The 21,990-nt window shown below is 39.5% G+C and overlaps 3 protein-coding genes across 5 annotated transcripts in view; 2 read left to right on the forward strand and 1 right to left on the reverse strand.

Moving 5' to 3' along the window:
* Positions 1-173: 173 nt before the first annotated feature.
* On the reverse strand, positions 174-9,154 carry LOC133413062 (tetratricopeptide repeat protein 9A). 2 transcript variants are annotated; one of them, XM_061696959.1, is made up of 4 exons: positions 9,089-9,154; positions 4,405-5,054; positions 3,067-3,249; positions 174-1,669 (listed from the first exon to the last, which is right to left on the reverse strand). In XM_061696959.1, exons 2-4 carry the CDS (start codon positions 4,928-4,930, stop codon positions 1,587-1,589), a joined length of 792 nt encoding a protein of 263 aa, XP_061552943.1. In that variant the 5' UTR covers positions 4,931-5,054; positions 9,089-9,154; the 3' UTR covers positions 174-1,586. The 2 variants fall into 2 exon arrangements, with proteins under 2 accessions (XP_061552943.1, XP_061552944.1); XM_061696960.1 differs by lacking the exon at positions 9,089-9,154 and adding an exon at positions 7,789-7,808.
* On the forward strand, positions 7,857-13,009 carry med6 (mediator complex subunit 6). Its single transcript, XM_061696962.1, has 8 exons — positions 7,857-7,913; positions 8,376-8,535; positions 9,758-9,849; positions 10,042-10,124; positions 10,719-10,827; positions 10,901-11,016; positions 12,192-12,219; positions 12,318-13,009. Exons 1-8 carry the CDS (start codon positions 7,892-7,894, stop codon positions 12,455-12,457), a joined length of 750 nt encoding a protein of 249 aa, XP_061552946.1. The 5' UTR covers positions 7,857-7,891; the 3' UTR covers positions 12,458-13,009.
* Positions 13,010-14,077: 1,068 nt separating this feature from the next.
* pcnx1 (pecanex 1) overlaps positions 14,078-21,990 on the forward strand; it is a 41,385-nt gene continuing 33,472 nt past the window's right edge. For both annotated transcript variants that reach the window (XM_061696957.1, XM_061696958.1), the window contains exons 1-4: positions 14,078-14,487; positions 17,590-17,804; positions 19,529-19,628; positions 20,679-20,715. In XM_061696957.1, coding sequence (XP_061552941.1) covers positions 14,335-14,487; positions 17,590-17,804; positions 19,529-19,628; positions 20,679-20,715 — 505 coding nt within the window. In that variant the 5' untranslated portion in view covers positions 14,078-14,334. The remainder of the gene's footprint in view (positions 14,488-17,589; positions 17,805-19,528; positions 19,629-20,678; positions 20,716-21,990) is intronic.

A 21,990-nucleotide genomic window follows, 5' to 3' on the forward strand; every position in this document is an offset into this window, starting at 1 on the left:
CTCATTTCTTTGTTGTCTCCTTTCTCATGTTATTCACTTAAAAAGAAAAAGTAGCATGGTGTAGTGACTTTACATGATAGTCTTGTCTGATCGCACACCACTTTTGCTAGATATAAAAAGTCCACACACCTGTATTCAAATGTTTTTGTGAATTTTTTAAAAAAATGACAAAGGAAATCATTTCACCTCTTCAAAAATAATAGCATAACTTAATCATGTCCATGTTCGAATTAAGTAAATTCAAAGAACGTTTTTTTCAGTGTGCTATAGTGTCTTAGTTACCACTATTATTACTACTATTATTACTATGGCTTCTATCGCTATTACTTTTATTTTTACTATTATTACGACTAAACAGGATAAGGGTTTCAAAGTAGGGTATTAAAACAGGGTTTCAAAACAGGTTAACGGTTTCAAAGTAGGGTTTCAAAAAAAGGCCAAGCTTTCAATGTAGGGTTTCAAAACCATGTTCGGATTTCAAAGTAGGGTTTCAAAACAGGATTAGGGTTTCAAAACAGGGTTATGGTTTGAAAATACCATTTTGAAACATGGTTAGGGTTTCAAAACAGGGTTAGGGTTTCAAAGTAGTGTTTCAAAACCGTGTTAGGGTTTCAAAGTAGGCTTTCAAAACAGATTTATGGTTTCAATGTAGTGTTTCAAAGCCGCGTTATGGTTTCAAAGTTGGGTTTCAAAACAGGATTAGGGTTTCAAAGTAGGGTTTTGAAACAGGATTAGGGTTTCAAAGTAGTACTATCACTATTATTATTACTGCCACAGCTATTATTACTCTTACTACAGTTATCACTACCTGAAATTTGTTTCATCATTATTATCACTTGTGTAGTCGACCAGTGAAAAAGTATTGCAGCCGTGGTTGGTTGAGGTGTTTTTTTTTTTAATTACGTACATGTGCTTTCATCAGCATTTGTATGCATTTGAAAGTATAAATAATAATAATAATAATCAAGGATGAGATGTTCCGTTCGCACTGCTGCGGCGTCATCACAACAACCATCAATACAAACGACCACCACATACATACAATACATATTCATATTTAAATACTGTGATCCAAGTGCTTTGTTTTTTGGTGTTCATCACCAAGAAATGGTTCTTTTCCCATTTCTATGTACAATTCTCTGATATGTATTTTTTCAGTTAATGGTGGCAACGGTGTGCTTTTCCGTGTACCGCCCATGTAAATAAACTACATGCATTTCCCTCGACAGCACCAGACGAAAAAATAACAGCAGTTTGTGGTTGCGCGGGTGCTTGTTATTCATACGCTCCATTTTGAGCCAAGTGCTGGAATTGAACACAAACACAACAAACACCTATGCACGTTTTTGTTCTTGTTGCTGTTGTGCTTCCGCCACAGTGTATATTTGGACAGGCAGTGATTGCAAACGTGACACTTTGGCGAAAGGAAAAGAACAAAAAAAAACATCTGTACCCTTCAAGCAGTGTTTGAAATCCCATTGGAACATTCCTGACTGCTATACAATGACAAGTCCAGGCGACACACAGTGAGGGGCGGGACAGGAAGTGGCGATGAGTTGGAAAAGTCGTCTGTGGTCTTTTTTTATTTATGTGGCGTCTTTCTTTTCTCTCTGAGCGCTGCGGCGGATTTTCATCTCCGTCAGCTGAATGTAGCGGACGACGTTAGTGTCTGCAACACAAACGCAGAAGAGGCTCCTTCATTTCAACATTTTTACGTTTTAACATACTTTTCGTATTTTATTGTAATTTTACTGTATTTTCCCAATGTATTTTGTTGGATTTGTGTTCTTGTTAAAAAAAAAAAAAAAAATTCTGTATTATCTGGTCTAGTGATGTTTTATATATATATATTTTTTTTAATTTTACATTTTATAATTTGATTTTATTGTATTTTAGAGGAGTATTTATTTTATGTTTATTATTATCATTGAAAGAGAAATTCCGGAAGGAGCTAGACGAAGTCGTTCTGAGCATCCCAGACAGAGAGAGAGTCGTGATTGGTGCAGATTGCAATGGACATGTTGGTGAAGGAAATAGGGGTGATGAAGAAGCGATGGGTAAGTACGGCCTCCAGGAATGGAACTTGGAGGGACAGATGATGGTGGACTTTGCAAAAAGGATGCAAATGGCTGGAGTGAACACGTTTTTCCAGAAGAGGCACGAACATAGGGTGAGCTACAAGAGCGGAGTTAGAAGCACGCAGGTGGATTACATCTTCTGCAGACGATGTCATCTGAAAGAGGTTACGGACTGTAGGGGAGAATGTGGCTAGACAGCATAGTATGGTGGTGTGTAAAATGACGCTGGTGGTGGGGAGGAAGATTAGGAAGACCAAGGCAGAGCAGAGAACCATGTGGTGGAAGCTGAGACAGGACGAGTGTTGTGCGGCTTTTCGGGAAGAGGTGAGACAGGAGGAGCTTCCAGAAGACTGATCAGAGAGGCAGGCAGGAGAGTACTTGGTGTATCTTCTGGCAGGAAAGGAGAGAAGGAGACTTGGTGGTGGAACCTCACAGTATAGGAAATCATACAAGGAAAAAGGTTAGCTAAGAAGAAGTGGGACAGAGAGAGAGCAGACTTCGATGGTTTGGACACGTCCAGAGGAGAAATAGTGAGTATATTGGTAGAACGATGATGAGGATGGAGCTGCCAGGCAAGAGAGCGAGAGGAAGACCAAAGCGAAGATTGATGGATGTCGTGAGGGAAGACATGAGGGCAGAGGGTGTTCCAGAGGAGCCTCAGGAGATAGGCTTACATGGAAAAGGATGACGCGCTGTGGCGACCCCTAACGGGACAAGCCCAAAGGAAAAGAAGAAGAAGAATGTATTTGTTGTATTTTATTGATTATAATATTTTACTTTTTATATTCAACATATACTTTATTTGTATACAAGTATTTTTTTATTCTTTGTATATAATTTTACATGCTGTTTCTTTTATTTATATATATATATATATATATATATATATATGTTCATTTATTGTTTCTTTTATGTTCATTTTGATGCATATCTATCGTTTTCGACCAATAAAGCAAAATCCACTATATAATAATAGTGCGTGGGTCACCTGAGGGCTCCTGCTTGTGCGACTCCTTCAGATAGTGGAGCGCCTTCTGGAAGTCCCCCAGGTGGTAGTAGGCCACGCCCGAGCGATACAGGGCCTTAAAGTTCTTGCCCTCCTTGTGCAGCACCTTCAGACAGTACTCCTTCACACGCTCGTAGTTGACCAGCTCCATCTGGAGAAGGCAGGCTGAGTGGAGTGGAGAAGGAAAGTCAGTGACCGCCGTGACTCAGACCGCTTGGGAATTATTCAGGACTCGCGGACTTTTCCCGCAGTTTAGAAACAGCATAGCTAATGAGTGTGTGTGGCGCAGTGGGTTGGAGCGCCGTTACGATGATTCAGACGCTTCGAGACTCGAATCTGTGCGGGTGCGTGCCAGTTTGCATGATGTGATGAGTCAGTTGAGCCGTTCAAGATGTCCAGATGGATGTGGAAATTTAGGTAAATAAGTTGTTTTTAAAAAAAAAAAAAGTACAGTTTACAGATCTACTGTGATCTGTAAGTTGCAACTGTAAATGAAAACAATCATCCATAAAATTGTTGAAATTGCACTAATATTTGTTATGAAATTTCAGGTTGCTCATATGGTTTCAAACAAGATTTGCAACACGATAATAATCAATAAATGTGAATATTTTCCCAAATGTTGTAATGATGTGCACCCCCCCCCCCCCCCCCCAAAAAAAAAAATGTATTGTCGTTATTTAGAGCTTATAAAGCCAGTAGTACTTGTTTGGCCCACTTGAGATCAAATTGGAGTGAATGTGGCCCGCGAACTCAAAAGAGTTTAGTGTAATCCACTGTAAGGTAGTGTAATGTAATATAGTGGACTATAGTTTAAATCAGTGCAGTGTAGTTGAGTGTAACGTAGTGTACTGAAGTGTAATATATAGTAGAGTGTAATATAGCGCAGTATAGTTTGATTGAGTGCATAGATGTCAAACTCAAGGCCCGGGGGCCAGATGTGGCCCGCCGCGTCATTTCATGTGGCCGGCGGAAGCAAATCATGCTCGTCGACTTCTGTGATTTTTGCTCAAATCTGTACCCAAATTCCAAATTGTCCTAACAATGGACAATAATGTTGAGATGTTGCATTCTTCTGTTAGCAAACCCTTCTTCTCCAGTAACTTCAACAATACTTGAACAAACTATTAACTATAACTAGTCTTCTGATTTCAAAAACTGAACTGTCCCTGAATTTGTCGTGTAATGGTAATAATATGATTTGCTGATGAAACATTTATATGGTTTCACTGTTCTCGTGGCCCCTCTGAGGGAAATCCTAACTACAAAAATGAGTTTGACACCCCTGGTAGAATATACGTAAAGTATGATGTAGTGTACCGGCTAGGCTGTTGTAGCACTCCAGCTCGGCGTTCTCCATGGCCCCCTTCTGCTCCTCCGTCAGCGGGCTGGACTTGCCGATGGCGGCCAGCAGCGACTTGGAGCCTCCGCCGTCCGGGTCGCCCAGCAGCCGGCACAGCCCCTTCATTTCCAGCAGCGCGCGGTGGTACTTGCCGATGGCCTCGCGGTACTTCTTGTCCTTGTAGCACTGCGTGCCCTGGCACTTGAAGTCCAGCGCCCGCCTCACCGCGTCGGCGGGCTCGCTGTGCGACGTCGGCTGCTTGAGCATGGAGGTGCCGCCGCTGGAGCTTCCTCCGTGATGGTGGTGGTGGTGGTGGTGGTGCTGGTGCCGCTGGTGGGAGCGGGCATCTCTGCTCCGGCCGCCGGGAGCCGGAGGCTGCGCGCCCGGCTGGAGCCTCGGGGGACCGCCGCCGTTGTTAGCGACGAGTCCGCCTCTGCCCGCCTCCCCCCTGGGGCCGCCGCCGACGACGTCGTGCCCGGCTTGGATCAAGCTCATTTTCGACATGGAGCACCTCAAAATCGTCCTTCCTTCCTCGACTTCTCACTGCATCCCGAGGCTTCCTTCATCCCTTTCCTCCTCCTCCTCGTCGTCGGTGCCGCAGATGGTGCGTCCTTCTTTTGGCGCAAAGCTGCTGGATGAAACGCACCGTGTGTGAGAGCTTTTCATGATGTGACGTACAAAAACAGATTTATAATATAATCTGTCATCAATAAATAAATATACTTTTGTTATATTTCACATCGCAATTTTATGTTTGTTTGTTTGTTTGTTTGTTTTTATAGCATTTGTCTCTGCGAGACAGTTATGGTGGAAATAGCATAATATTTGAAGAGAGTTTTATTTGACTGGTATATTGTATGACTGATAAGATTTGATTACATTTGTATTAAACTTTAAAATATATATTTTTTAAAAATGCATTTAGAAGAGGAGAGCTTTACTTATTATATATACACATGCACATGAAACCATAATATTGTTTTGTTATATTTCAGTACTGTGTAGCAATTTGACCTTGTTTTAAAAAATAAAAAAAACATGATTTGTTTCCCCCTATTAAAGAACCTTAATTCTCTATTTGAACAATTTTTGGTTTCGTTATGAAAGAAGAATGAAAGAAAATAAACAGATGGGTGGCATATGAAAGTATAATAAAAAAATTCAAGAATATTTGAACAGAATATTATTTTTATTATATCTTTACAACAATTAATAAAATTATATTATACATTTTATTACATTTTGATGCGCTTGGAGGGATTTGTGAATTTTTCCATTTACATTTTTTTTAATGTGTTGCATGTTTTACATTATTCATTATGGATTAACAAAATACATTTATTTTTAATACGGAAAAAAACATATTTGGGGTATGTCGTCGTTTTTATTATTTTGATTATTTTATGGTTTCATGAATCTTTTTTACCCCCTGTCTCATGTGTATTATATTTAGTTTTCTTGATTGCTTGTGTTTTTTGTTGTAGTTGTTTTTTTTTTACAATTTTGTCAAGTTTATATTCTGGATGGATTGATGAATTTATTTCCCATTTATTATGATGCATTTTTTTCATGTTATACAATATCCAGGTGTCAAGTGTAGTTATTTATGAATTAAACTATTTTGGGTGTGCATTTTATATTTTTTATTCTTTATTGTTCCCCCATCTCTCTATGTAACCGTTATTGGATATTTCTTATGAGTGTATCTATTTACAAAATGTTACTTTGCTTATATTCTGAGTGTGCTCATGAATTTATTGTCCATTTAATGACTATGCGTGAAAATACCAACGTTTTTTTTGCCTGTCTCTATGGCCCGGTTGTTGGTGACGCATGCCATATAATTACATTTTTGTTTTCAAATGCCATCTTTAGAGTGTAAACTGTGTTATGTATATGACGCAACACAGAGTAAGTGATGTGCTCTTTGTAATATTTTTGAAAGATAAAATATTAGCAAATGATGTTGAGGAACATTTAACATCTGATGCTTATGTATTTGTACGTTGCTCCTGCTCTTGGTTTGTTTTGCACGCTCACATGATGCAATAATTTGTTCGCGATTAGTTCATCAAGAAATGGCGACGACGGGAGCAAACAATAACCCTCCTTCATGTTGTTTTTAGCCTTGCGTGCTGACCCAGATAAACATCTCCTAGCGACTTGTCCTCTCTTGCCCGAGCTGCCGCAATCGGACAGACTCCCGACCAGAAGCTCCGTGAGTCCCCTGACAGCCTAATATGAATCGATTTCAAGCTACAATCGTCATTGCTCAGTGGTAAAGTTCAATTATCAAGCTTAATTCAGTTGGTCAAAATAAAGGTTGCGAATCACTGCTCTAGTAGCCACAGTAATGACACGTTGGGATTCGGGAATCTCTCTAATGGGACCCAGCAAGTTTGTTTATTTTAAGCAGGATTAGTTTGTGTCAATATGTCATATGTTGGCGCTGTTGTAAACCAGGGAGACTGGTATTTTTTACTAGCCGTCCGCGACCCACTTTTGGGCCCCGACCCACCAGTTGAGTATCTATCGCAGTTAATTTTTTGTGAGTGCTGCTGTGTCACACCGGCAAGTAGTGGTGAGCTCAGCTGTGTTTTGGGCGTGTCGCTCAAATTCCTCAGTCCCTCCTGACCACATTATAAGGCCCGGGAGGGCTGTGAAGTATGAGTGCGTATAGAGCAGGCGGCTATAAAAAGCCGCTTTTCATGTCTCTCATGTATGATACCGTGGCTTTAAATAGTTATGCTGTTGTCAAGCAAACATAATTTGGGAGACGGAGCAATACTTTTTGTATTTAGTTGACATTTTACAATACAAATGTTCCTATTGTTAAACCCCAAGGCCTTGGTCAATTTGACCACCCTTTTATCTTGTTCAAAAACAGAATCTTTCATTTTTACATTTGTTGTTGTGGCTTTTACTGCATAAAGTATTTAATTTATTAATTTCATTTAATTTATGTATTTATTTAGGCCTGTTCGAAAAATAGCTCATTACCAGTGAGATGCATCCAGTAAATAACAAAAAATAAATAAATGTACTTTTCACGGTTTGTTTGGACCAAAATGTTAAAGCTATATTATTGATATATTTATGGAGCTGAAGTTTGAAATGACAAAATCAGACGAAAATCTTCACCCCTGGGAAGTTCCATTACCTTAGCACAGCTTAAACTGATTCAAATAAAAAGAAGCAAATTGGACACAAATGGCCAACATAGAGCCTGGTTTAATAATTATTTAAATATAAATATGTTATTAGCTTACAGTTAAACAGAACAAGCGACAATGTGACGGTTCATCTGATTAAAATTAATTGATGCTAATTTACGCTCGTTTTTGTTATTTTGTCGTGGTCACCTCGTTCCTTACGCCAGGACGCTCACCTTTGACGACATCAGATAGCGACACAACACCGCTGCGCGCTATTTACGTCATCGTTGTGCGACCGTCTAATTATGTCATGGCGTCGGTGGATTTCAGAGGTAACGAAAAAGTTTTCATTATTATTTAACTCATATACATACGCGTGTGTGTTTGGCAATAGAAGATGAGCGAACGAATTAAAGCTCAAATGAAAAATATGATTTAAAACGATGTATTAGTGTTGTTCCTTGGTTGTTGTTTAGCGTTCAGTGTTAGCACGAGCAGCGCTTTTATTTTCATTGGTGGAATGGAATACAAGACGTTTCTCTCAACACCTGACGTTTAAATCTTACTCAAGACTAATATTTATGCTCTTTAGTAACGTCGATTTTGAACGTAAAGTAATCACTGGCGCATTATTTTCATTTACATGTTTCCAAATGAGATAAACTGTCTTCCATCTTATCCCCAAAGTCACGTTCCAATGATCTTCCTAATTGTATTCTAGCTAGTCATGATATGACTCTAAATGATGTGTGGATTGCTTAGGAGTGGTAAATGTGTTAACGTTCACTTTGCAGACAACCTGCTGGGCATATCCTGGGTGGACAGCGGGCTGGTACCCATCCTCAACCCTGGAAATGTACTCGACTACTTCTCGGAGAGAAGTAACCCCTTCTATGACCGCACTTGTAATAACGAGGTGGTGAAAATGCAACGTCTCAGCCTGGACCATCTTAAGTATGTTCATCTCACAACGGTGCATTTTACAGTCAACCCAAGCAATACATGGGAGCTAGGAACCAAGACCCGCTGCAAATAACTAAAATTCACGAAGAGCAGACCCCTCACCCCCCCAAAAAACAACAACGTATTTTAATTTTTGCCACAATACAGATACTAGTGGAATAATATACTGTTTTTAAAGTACAAGTAGCACTTTCACTGTCTTATCAATGGGTGCACAAGAATAAAATAATTTTAGAATGTTTTGTGGAAATCTGCAGATTGGTGTTTTTCAGAAAAAAAGTTATATAATGAACCCCGTTTATCGCGGGGGATACGTTCCTTACCCAACCGTGACAGGTCAAAATCTGCGATAACAAAAGACCGTATCGACTTTTTTTGTTTGTTTGTTTTTTACCCCTCCCAAATGCTTTAAAGACACTCACTTATTAAAACACACTTTTTAAAGTAACCCTTAGCACTCTCGCTGTCAAGAAATGCGAGATTATCGGATATGCGAGACTATCGGATAACATCACGTTGAGGAAAAGAAGACTCTTACTCACACAGTTCTCCAAATAAGAGGCCAAGCGTGCTTGCTTCAAGCTGTTTATTTGTCACTCCTAGTTAAAATGTACCTTAAAATTGACACACAAAACAAGATAATTAAACGTTGTACATTTAAACACCAGAATGTTAAAAAAAAAAAAACATAGTTCTGTCTAACCAAAGTCTGTTAGCTTACTCCTAACATATGATGTGAAATTCCATAGACGGAGGGGCTAAGTGGCACAGATGGACGCACCATCTGCGGCAATTCTGAACCTTCAAACAACTGTTACATTAACACACACGGAGCAGCAACACATACAAACAGAGAATACAACAATACCCACTGGACAAATGTTATCTCTGCTCTGTGGGAACAACAACTATTACTGGCGCTCACAGTAGTTGGGGACCTTCTCTGCCTCTTCTTGCTCTTAATTGCGCTGCATGTCTTCCAGTAGATCTCAGTGCTGCATGGTATGTTGTGGCACAACGGAGTTCTCCACTGAAGGTGTGCAACTCTAAATTCGGTCTGTAAAAACCCATTTAAATAAATAAATAAACAGTTTAAAAATCCACACTATAGCGACAGTGTAAACGATGTACTGCAATTTAGCTGCGGTTATGTCAGAGAGAAAGATGTGCGCGTAGGTGACGGTTGACTGTACAGCGTTTCCTTGCTTTGCAGTCAGATGGTGGGTGTGGAGTACATTCTTCTCCATGCGCAAGAGCCCATTCTCTACATCATCCGTAAGCAACAGAGGCAGTCACCCACGCAAGGTGAGTATCGTCAGTCCCAAAAGACCATACGGGATTATTTTTTGAGAAAATTGATGGATGGATGGATTATTTTTACTGCTTCAAAACCTGAATTTTCACTCTTGGAAACAATAAAGGATTTGATATCTTATGTCTTCTTGTACGGTAATGGTTTTTGACCATCATCATCTTCTATGGTTTTCCACACACCAGTGATTCCCTTGGCTGATTACTACATCATCATTGGAGTGGTCTATCAGGCCCCGGACCTCAGCACAGTCATCAGCTCTAGAGCGGTGAGAACTAGAACACTAAACCTCCACTATTGGCCGTGGATAAGGAAAGAGCCCTGCCGCGAATAGCGAAAATCAGCTCGTAACTGACACCCTCCCCTTAAAAAGGGATATAATTGCCTATAGATGCCACAAGATGGTGGCATAGCAGTATTTTTGTTTGAATTAAACTCCTAAATGAAAGTCCTCAACTCACTTCAATATAGTTTCTTGACACCAAGATGCCACAAGATGGAGGCAAAGCAGTATTTTTGTTTGAATTAAACTCCCCAACTGACTTCAACATAGTTCCTCGACACCAAGATGCCAAAAGATGGACTTTTTGTTGTCGAAATGAAAGTCTTCAACTCACTTCAACTTCATATAAAAATATCCAAGTATAAAACCAACTAAAATATTGTGGAAAATAATGTGAAACAATATTGGAAAAATAGACAGAAAAAAAACTATATATGAGGAAGTAATACAAATAGTAGAAAATAATAATAAATAAATACAAAATGATTGCCAATAAACAATTATTAGGAAAAACAGAAGAAATATCTATGAAAAGTTACTGGAAAACAAATACACATACACAAACACTTCCCTTTTCAGCTTTCTGCTGTGCACGGTATCCAGTCTGCGTTTGACGAAGCCATGTCCTACTGTCGCTACCATCCCTCCAAAGGATACTGGTGGCACTTCAAAGACCAGGAGGAGAGAGGTGAAGCATATTCGGTCAGACCTACTGAATATGTCACAAGAACATTCAATATGAATAAATGATGTATTGATAGAAAAAAACAAGCCAAAGACCAAGAAGAAAGCAGAGCCGGGTTCACTGTTCCAGAGACATCGTGTGGACACTCTACTTTTAGACCTCAGGTCAAAGTTCCCGCCAACCTTCTATCAGGTACATTGACTCATAATGTGACGTCCGCCATTTGTTGATATATTCGTTTGACATCATACCGTGTATGAAATGAAGTTGTCTCGTCATCCACTAGTTTGTTAGAAAAAAAAGTAGGATGAGAATAAAGTCAGGTTTATGAGGCTATAAATAGTCGGAATATTTCGAGGCAAAAAGTCACAGTTTTCCAAGGATGAAGTCACAATTTTATTAAAATATTTTATATATATATGTGTGTGTGTGTGTGTGTGTGCATTATTGGCACCCATGAAGTACTAAATGTGTGTAAATGTGGAATATCTCCTGAAGAAAATGAATCAAGTGACTCAATATTTTTCTATAGAGAACTTGTGTTTTATACAAAAGAGCAAATGAGAAACAATATTTTATGGACAGATGAAACGAAAATAGAGCGTTTTAGCAATGCAAACAAACAGTATGTTTACAGACGGCGCAATGACGCCTTTAAGGAAAAGAACACCCTGCCAACAGTCAAGCATGGTGGAGGATCCATAATGCTGTGGGGCTGCTTTGTTACATCTGGTACTGGAGGCCTTGACTGCATCATGGATATCATGAAATAAGAAAATTATCAAGAGATTTTAGCGCGAAATGTCTTCCCTCGTGTAAGAAAAGTTGGTTTGAGGCGAAGATCAAGGGTCGTCCAGCAAGACAAAGACCCAAACCATACAGGAATGGTTGAAAAGGGAAAAAAATGAACTGTTAGTCGCAATAAAGTCGCAATTTTGCAAGGATGAAGTCACAATATTATGAATATAACGTCGAAATATCACAAGAATGATGTCGCGGAATTATGAGGAGAAAGTCAGTCATAATTTTACCAAAATAAAGTCGGAATATTACGAGGGTTGGGGAGGAGAAGCGGCAGTAAAACAGGCCAAACTTCAACAGCTTGAAGCAAGCACTTGGCCTCTTTTTTTTTTTTTTTTTTTTTTTTTTTTTTTTTTTTTTTAATATAAATGATTGTTCACTTTCTGCCAAACTGCTACTCATGAAGTTCACTGTCGTCATCTAGTGCTCATAACTCAAATTTTAACTTGCAACTCAAGACAAAAAAAAATTGCAGTGATGGCTCATATTTCGAAAAGGTTGGGTCACTTTTCACATTAGTCGAGATACCAACTGTATTTTATCGTTTGTTCTTTCTGCAATTTCAGCCAAAGCCTGGAGAGAAGCCCATTCCAGGTAGGATATGGATTGCATTGATATATCACCGAAATGAATACGTTCACAAATATGTGGCCAATTGACACATGTAACACATTTGACAATGTGTGTCGCAGTGGAGGTGAAAAAAGAGCCTGAACCCACCACGGAAACAGTCAAACAAGAGGAAAGGGAGCCGGCGGCCAAATCAACTGCCGCCACCGCCGCCGCACCAGCCAGCAAGCCGCCTCCTGAGAAGCGAGCGCGGCTCCAGTGACGACCATTACTCAACCAACGGGAAAACCATTTACGACTTCTTCTTCTGCTACTTGGCATCTATTTGATCAGGATAAAGACGTTCCTGTGACGGTTCCTTGATGCCTCACAGACAGCCATATTGAATAATAATGATAATAATATGAAACCTGGTGCGGTGATCCATTGGATGTTTGATAATGATTATGATGACTTTGGCATTTTGCAGCCAGGATCAGTTTCATTTCCGGTCCACCTTTTTTCACATGCAGAAATTATGATGTCATCAGCTCCTCACCCGTTTCATTTTATACACTGCTCTTCGTCTACGATTTGTTTTAAGATATATTATTTCCCCATGTGTTTTTATTCTTGACAACAAAGGACTCACTGCACAGTCTTGTCATCTGTTTTTCAATAATAAAAAAAAAACAGGAATCCAGCAGGAAATGCTTTTTATGATCGTTACGCTTGAGCTTAAATGTGTTATGGATTCTGTTTAAATGGATTGGATGAATGTATTCACACTACGATGTTAAAATGAGCACAGTGATAAAAATATTAATACATTTGATGTGTGTGTGTATTTTTTGTCAACTACTCTTCTTTTTCTATCTAATATTTAATATTTAATTTTATTTACATTTGATTAGTTTATTTCATCTCATCATGTGATGATTATTGCTTTATTATTTGTCCATCTACAATCTATTTTTCTTATTTGCTTATATTTCGAAAAGGTTCTGTTTAATATATTATTTATATTTTATATATATATTTTTAATTATTTTCTAAGTCTTTTTCAAATATTTCTTTCTAATACTTGTTTTTGTCTTCTATTTCTCATTTTCAATATTTTTTTGGGATTGTATTGTAGCAGAAGAGTCTCCAAGTAAACCTAAAGGCTCTACAAGTCAAGTGAGAGTCTCTCCTCCGCCACCAACACAAGCCTCTTTGCCTCTCTCAGAAGGCAATGTTGATCAATGTTAATTATTGTATAATAAATGTTAATTACTGTATAAGGTTTTATAATTAAAGATTTAAGTAAATACGTGTACTGTTGTCATCTTTGTCTCAAATATGTAAAGTATAAATACTGTTTACATACTTTAAACATTCGGCTACCCACATACAAATACACAAAAATTCCTGGGGGGGGGAATTCTACTTCGCGGTTTTTCACCTTTCGCGGATGGTTCTGGTTCCCATTGACCGCGAAAAACGAGGTCGTACTTTATTTTATTTGTATTTTGTACAATTTTTGAAATTTTGTTTTCTAATATTAGTTATTTCTAATTATTTTCACATCATATGAACATTACTGCTTTGGCACTCTACAGATGTTTTTTGACGTCTAGAATGAATTAAAATCGATCTGTCTATCTTTCGCGATCACCTATAATACACAAAATGACCACTAGACGTCGTAATTTGTCACATTTGGTCTAAAAGCTCAAGAAAACTCTTATTTGTAACCCTTACTGTTGCTGAACTAAATAATAGTACGTATTTCTATTTGTACATGTATTATTGTCCAGGCTGTGATATTATGACAGCATTTTGTAGACGAATTGACGCGTTTTTACATGTTTCTAGCCTCGCCGTGCTCTTCTTCGCGCGACACGTGGCGGAAGCCACGAAGAAGAGCGTCCTCGCAGGGTGTGGTGGGACAGCACAGTCCTCCGGTGGAGGACTCACTTAGAGCACCAGCCAAGCTCCCCCGGCTGGCTTGGCTTGGCTTGGCTGACTGGGGTTAGCTAGCGGCAGTGGCAGAAGTTGCCTAGGCCAGCGTCTCCGACCAACAACACGGTGTCGTTCGCCCTTTAATCGTCGTCGGCGGCGTGTGTGTCACCCTCACCGGCCGCGGCGGTTCTCGTCGTCGGTCCGCTAAAGTAAACCATGGGCTCGCAGACCCTCCAGATCCTAAGGCAGGGGGTCTGGGCTTCAATCACCGGCGGGTGGTACTACGACCCCGACCAGAATACGTTCGTCAACGCACTCCATCTCTACATCTGGCTCTTCCTGCTATGCTTCCCCTTCACGCTGTACATGGTGAGTTCCCCATTTTTTTCTTCACGATTTTCTTTCGACAAACAAGGCAGCTGGCTCGCCTTTCACCCGGCCGTCCGTCCAGGTTAGCGGCCACTGGAATACTACATATCCGCCTCCCTGGTCTCTAGCTATTATCTTGTGGGTACACAATTTAAATGCAGTCCAATCCAGCAACACCACGGAATAACCCTTTGTGTCTCTAAATAGATAATCGTTCTTAACATTTATGTTCGTTCGAGCTTGTTCATAACTAAATTGTAAAAAAAAAAAAAATAATAATAACGACTTCTTTTAATGTGTGACAGTCTAATTTACACAGGACCCAAATGGCCTTGAGTTACTTCCCTTTTTTTTTATTTTTATTTTTTTTTATTATTATTATTTTTTTATATAAACACCATCCTCTACCCTAAAGTGTTGGGGGGAACACCGATATAGGAAAACAAAAAATGGACTAACATTAGGAACAAATAACCAAATGTTTGGGAGAAACAACAAATATTTAGACAAATAAGTTAGAAGTATAATACAAATATATGAGAGGGAAAGTAAATCAGAGAAATATCAGAAGCACTAAAATATTACACAAAAATTTCATAAAATAAACGAAAGATGCACTATTATTAGAAAAAATACAAAATATTTTGAAAAATATATTTGAAAATATGAACCCCAAAAGATTTTGTGAAAAAATACAGAAATATATATTATGTTCGTCTGCGCTAGTAAAAAAAAAAAAAAAAAGCACACTATGAAGGGGAAAAAATGGACTAATATCAGGGGCAATACATATTTTGCGAAAATATTAGAAAATGATACATTTTAGTAAATACATGAATACAAAATACAGAAAAAAGTATATACATTAATGTATTATAAAAGAAAAAATAAATATACTAGATGAAAAATAAAAAAAATAAAAACTAGATGAAAAATAAGTTAATATTAGAAAATAAATGTAAAAAGAAACCAAAAACAAAACAACAAACTACGAGAAATATGTCATATAAATGAGATATGTTCATCTGAAGTCATTTAAATAAGGCCTCCATCCTTTTAAGGACTAAATTCTTTGATATCGCGTCTCCTTCCTTTTAATATGTGACAGCGTGTAATTGAAACTGGACCCAAATGGCCTTGAGTGCATTTTAACCCCCATCCTAAAAAAAACACACACACCAATATTAAGAAAAAAAAAAGGGACCAATATTAGGGCAAAACCAAATATTAGACAAAAATATTAGATGGAAAATAACTTTTTTTTAATACAGCAGAGAAAAAATAGACAACTATTAGGGGAAAATACAAATAGACAAAAATATTATAATACTAAAATTTTAAATGGAAAATAACGCCTTCTTCTGTAAAATATGTTTTGACAAAAAAGCAAAATTAATATAAGCTCTTAAATATAGAACTATAAATGAGATGTTCTTCTGATTAGTTCAAGTGTGTGTGAGTGTGAGAGTGACAGTGTGTGCACTTGCATGTGTGTGTTTTATTTCCTCCCCCTTCCATCCAGATGCTTTCCCCCTCAAGGGATGTTCTGTAACTTTGAGAAGCATGAAACAGGCATCTATCGTTGTTTTTTTTTGTGTTTTTTTTTTAACCTCCCCGGCTTTGTTTATATGGTGTACTTTGACACATACTGATCTTTCAATCAGTGTTTGGCTATTTTGTTAGGTGCTCATTCTTGGATTAGCTAAAAAAAATAGTTAAAATGTCTAATATAAAATATGAGCAATACTTTATTTTAATATCGAAATACAGTGGTGCTTTCATATGAGTTTAACTCATTCTCTGTGGCCATGCTCATTGCTCAAAACGCTCGTAACTCAAATCCTCTTTCCACATTGAAATGAATGGAAATTGCATTAATCAGTTCCATTTTTTTTTTTTTTTTGCTAAGGAAAAATGGCATTCTTTAATATTATACTTTATAAAAACAGAGTAATAATAACATCATTAAATAGAATGTAAATAATTAAACATTTTGTGCATCATGATTTAATGCTGCAATTCAATTCATTGTGCTGCTCATACTGGTGTGCCAGCCTTGGCCACCGGGAGGCAATATAATAGTCATGCAGACACAAACGAAGAACAATAGTACTTCTACTACTGTAAGTCACGCAGTAAGATGTTGTAATAGCAGTATTTTTCTTAGAATAAAGATTATACACCTGTGGGTATTGTTATATTATCTACGTACATTTGTTGCTCCAGAGTTTCTGTTCAAATACCCATTGCTTCTAAAAGTGACTATCGATGCTAACCGTTTGCATGTCAGAAGCATTTTGCGTTGTTTGTCAGCATAAAGTGAGGCACACTTTCCTAAGGATAAGTTATGTGGTTGTTTTAAACACACAAGGTGTAATTCTCTGCTGAATGTTTAATTTGACAGTAAACCTTCACTAGGAGTGGCATTAAACAACTGGAAGCCTGTTTTTGATGAAATGTTCACTATTTGCCAAACGGCTACTTCTTTTTAACTGAGTTGAATTGAGTTCTGCCACCATACTGCGCTTACATTGACTTAAAGTCAAAGCAAAAAATCGGTAGAATGGTGGCTAGTATCATCAAAAACTCTACTAATTCAATCTGATTCTATTTTTTGGTTGTTGTTGTCCTCATTAGGGTCAGCCTATTCCAGTTGACTGCAGGGCACATATAAAATGATCATGAGATAGAAGCATTCTTTATTTGGATTTTTATTCAGACAGATTTGGGTCAAATTGACCCACAAACATGATTGCTGTTCCTGAGAAATGAGCAAAACAGGAGGATTAAAAACACTCCACACATTCATTAAATTAATTTTAAAACCATCACAACTGCACCAACATTTCGAGTGTCCGCTTTCCGGGCATGCTGACTTCTATATCCAGAGTGTTTCAAATTAGTTTGAGGCTCGCCTTCTATTCTGAGAGTGGAAATCCGCCGGTCAGCTCTGTGGTTTATAACCTGCTAACATGCTATAGGTGCATGAACAGATGCAGCGTGTATTTTAAGTACACCTACAGAAGACGTGGATGCTTGGTGGGGAGAGGTGGGCTGTCATGTCATATCATAAACAACATAATTTCATTAATCTCACGGCAGGCGTTGCCGTCCACCATGGTCATCGTGGGCATCTACTGCGGCGTGATCGCCGTCATGTTCCTGCTGCTCAAGATAGTCATCTACCGGCTGCACCACACCCTGGACGAGGGCGAGGTGGTGGAGTTGCAAGCCAAGAAGACGCAGGGTGGCCGAGGCGGCGTCGAGGGGGCGCGCGACAGTGGCGCCACCCGACGTCAGGACAGCAACGGCCCGGGGTAGGTTTTTGGGTGTCTTCAGGGCAGGGGTTCTCAAACATTTTGGGTCCAGGGACCCCATGCAGCAAAGACATTTTAGTTGCTTTATGATGTCTGTTTCATAGGCAATCATATGTACAGTTAGTATGCATTTAAAAAAAAAAAAAGTGATTTGCCATTATCTATTGTGAACTATTTAGCCCCTGGGGCACTGGGGATCCCAGTTTGAGAACCACTGCGTTCGGGTTAGGCTTAGGGTCCCTAACCCTAACCTCATGGGAAGGGGGAGCCACGTTACCTTTTTGGGCTGTGCCACCAGGCGCTCGTCTTCGAGCCCCACCTCCAGGCCTGGCTCCAGAGGGGGGGGGGGGGGGGGGGGCTCGGTGACCCGTGTCCGGGCAAGGGAAAACATGATTCCCTCAATTTACTCATCATAGGAGGTCTTTTTAGCCGTGCTTTGTCTGGTCCCTCACCGAGAACCTGTTGGCCATGGGTGAACCTGCCAGGGGCATAAAACCCCAGACAACTTAGGTTTTCTCTGTTCTTTGGCAGCCTGAGAAGCCTGTCTTGGGAGGAAAAGGTTTGGAAAACATCCACGGAGTCACTGGTGTCAAATTCCTGAGACTCAAATGGCCCAAGCAAGGGATACTTTGGTTCTAAATTCCTGCAAATTGCATATGGTCACAGTCAGAAAGAACAATAGTTCTTTTTTGCAGGGACAATGGATAATAGTGAATGAAATATCCCCGGGGGCCCTTGGTAGTAGTTAGGGGTGTAACTCTCCGCCAAAACGATTGCGGTCCCCTTCATACTTTGGTTTTAATGTCATGGTTTGGTTCACATTCAGTACTGCAAGGGAACAAAATGCTAAACAGGGATTTTCTTTTGCGTAAACAGTAACACATGTAATAAGTTTTCTTTTTTTTTTAAAAAAAACCAACTGTCTTTGCATGTTAGCATTAAGCTAGCAGACTTTTATGTTTCTGTTAAATATATGAAATATAATTTTCTTTTTTTTAATGTTTAAACTTCACCTGGGACCATTCTACATATTATGTCCCCTTTTAATGTTTTTCCCAAAGTCTAAAGGCTCCGGCAGAAGGAATAAAAACCAATGAGGTTTCACTATTTTATTGCCCTCAACCGGAGTGAGTGACTCGTATCAACATTCCAGAGTGGCGGCCCTTGGCTTGACCCTTTCAGAGGAGTACAAAAAGAAGCGCGCTCCGCTATGCCCAGCTGTCGTTTGCCCACACATCTGGAGTCCAGGTTGTTTTGACAAACAGAGCTGACGTTGTGCGCTCAAGGTGTTGTTGTTGTTGCTGCTATGTCTCTATGTGACCCTTTCCCGGGATGTTTATCTTCACCGCTTGACCCCGGTTACGAAACATCTCCGGCGCATAGAAATGATTTATAGACAATCCCTGGCAAGGCTGTTTGTTTTTCGGTCATTACAGGCTGGTTGAAAAAGCACATCTGGGCTAAATCTAGACCCTGTCGCTAATTTACATCACTTGAAATCTCTTTACTGTCCCTTATTTCACTCGTTGAGGCTGTGAGAAACAAACCCTTTTTTGAGTTGCGTAATCTCTACGCCCTTCATTCAATCAGGTTGACTGACTGAAAGGATGGAGATGAATGACGTGCGACGGCGGTGGACAGTTGCACCGAGCATGATTGGGATGAATGACACACTAGGACAATGCTTAACACAAGCGTGTGTGTATGTGTGGGTGTGTGCGCAGCGACCCTGGAGGTGGGATCGAGATGGCCGACTTTATCAGGCAAGAGACCCCGCCGGTGGACTGCAGCTCGCGAAACTCCTACATTGGGATGGAGCAGCAGGTAATTCATTTATTGCAGTGATGGGAAGTTACTGTACTTGTTTTGATAGTCAGTGTTTTTTTTCCCTTCCCAGTATATCATGATGTGTTTTTTTTTTCCATTGTGCCTAGTTATCAAAACAGGTATTGTAAAAATTCATTTTTATTTTTAATTTTGTATGAGTACATTTCTGAGTCTATTTTTTTTTTTTTTTTTTTTTTTTTTACTTAAGGGGATGAATCATTACTTTTAAGTTTTTTGTTTTTTTAAAAAGGATCTGTACTTCTAATTAAAAAGTGTGAGTGATGAGAGTAATTACACTTTATGAAACTATTACTTTACGTTCTCATCTTCATTTATTGCAGTGATGGGAAGTTACTGTACTTGTTTTGATAGTCAGTGTTTTTTTTCCCTTCCCAGTATATCATGATGTGGTTTTTTTTTCCATTGTGCCTAGTTATCAAAACAGGTATTGTAAAAATTCATTTTTATTTTTAATTTTGTATGAGTACATTTCTGAGTCTATTTTTTTTTTTTTTTTTTTTTACTTAAGGGGATGAATCATTACTTTTAAGTTTTTTGTTTTTTTAAAAAGGATCTGTACTTCTAATTAAAAAGTGTGAGTGATGAGAGTAATTACACTTTATGAAACTATTACTTTACGTTCTCATCTTTTACTATGATTTTACTATGACTATGATTTACTATGATTTTTATACAATATAGTCATTTTTTTTCCATTTAAATGTATCCGAGAAACATTTTTCTCGTTCTTTTTTTTTTGAGGGGCTAGAACAGGTGAATGTCATTTTAATTCAATGGATAACATTGATTTAATATACATATAAAATGTGGTACGAGCTTGGTCAAGGGACAATTAAGCTCGTAGGTACACGAAGTTCAGAGTCTTCTCATCTCGACTTGGCCACCCTGTCCGCCGGTTTAAAGTTTAGAGCTGCGCTTCCGGCAGCACAGGAGAGGCTGTTCCACTTCGTTAAGATCAGACGCCTTATTAGTTGACCCTGCGTGAACACGTCTTCTAATTTATCATCTTTTGCATTCCCAATCCAGACGGCGTCCACCCCCGGGAGAACGACGGGAGCCAAAGGTAACGAAACGGTGGTGGCACCCAAACCCCCTCCCAACCTCCTCTCTCCCCTCCCCCACGTGCCGAGTCACGCTCGGCCAACACGTCCGTCTGACTCAACGTCGCAGTCACAAGATGAGGCGAGTGCTAGACAAGGCGCTTGTTCCACAGAGAGTTAACACGAACTCTGTGGTGTTGAGGGTAGAGTGCAGACCTCTGCCAAGACAAGACAATTGGGAAAAAAAGGGGGGGAAAAATCATGACGGGCCGTCCACTATGGTTCTACTCATGTCCTGTAGGTGTCAGTAACACAAATTGCAAATTGGGTGTCACCTGCCACACACGGCAAGCTTTTTTTTCCTCTCTCTCTTCGATCTGTAGGGTCACTGCCCCATTCGTCCCCCATGCAGGCAGACTGGAACAGCTCCACCAGTATCTATATCCAGAGCTGCACCAAAATTTAAGGCCAAATTTTCCCAAACTCAGTCGAGACATCAGACAAGGCCTCATGATGCCGTTCCACCCCAGTCCTGCAGGGGACACTAATGTGTATTGTGTTGGTGTGTTGCTGCCACACAGCAGGTTTTCATTCCTCCTGGATCTGGTGGGCCACTGCCCAACATGGCCCACTAGCAAACGGACTGTAGCAGCAATAACTGTCGTTAAATTCCTCCAGCTGCACCTTTATCTGGATTTGCACCAAAATCTGCTATATATGCAGAACGTCATGTGAGCAATGCGGAAATTGGGATAGCTGACTTCCTGTGTAAGCGTCGCTAACGAGCATGACTACGGTTTGATCAAATGATTGTTTGAAGCCAAACTTGCTAACAAATACATCTGTATATAAATATGTTTGTCATTTATAGAAATATGATATGATATATGTAAACACAAACAAAGCCTAAACATCGGCTTTTGTCGTCTTTGGTGGCTCTGTGGTGGCATTTTGTTTATAAAAAAGAAGAAAAAAAAGACATTGTAGACGTTTACAGTTCCCACAGGTGCTATTTCATGGTCCCCTTTGCCATTCACCCAAGCAAGGAGAAAGTGCTTTTACCCGCTTTGCCGAATGCAGAAGTGGGTTGTGCATATACTGGATTGAAGGCAATGTCCTGGGTGATGCTGTTCCACTCCAGTCCTGTCAATGGCAGTAATGCCTATTTCAACGTAGCCGTAACATGCCACACATGGTAAGCTTTCTTTCCCCAGTTCTCTATCTTCTGGTTTTGGTGGGTGACTGCCCCACTTGGCTCCAATGCAAGCGTGCTGTATCACTGGCTGTGAAAACAAAGT

The sequence above is a fragment of the Phycodurus eques genome, chromosome 14 (assembly GCF_024500275.1).
Source record: "Phycodurus eques isolate BA_2022a chromosome 14, UOR_Pequ_1.1, whole genome shotgun sequence".
Lineage (NCBI taxonomy): Eukaryota > Metazoa > Chordata > Actinopteri > Syngnathiformes > Syngnathidae > Phycodurus > Phycodurus eques.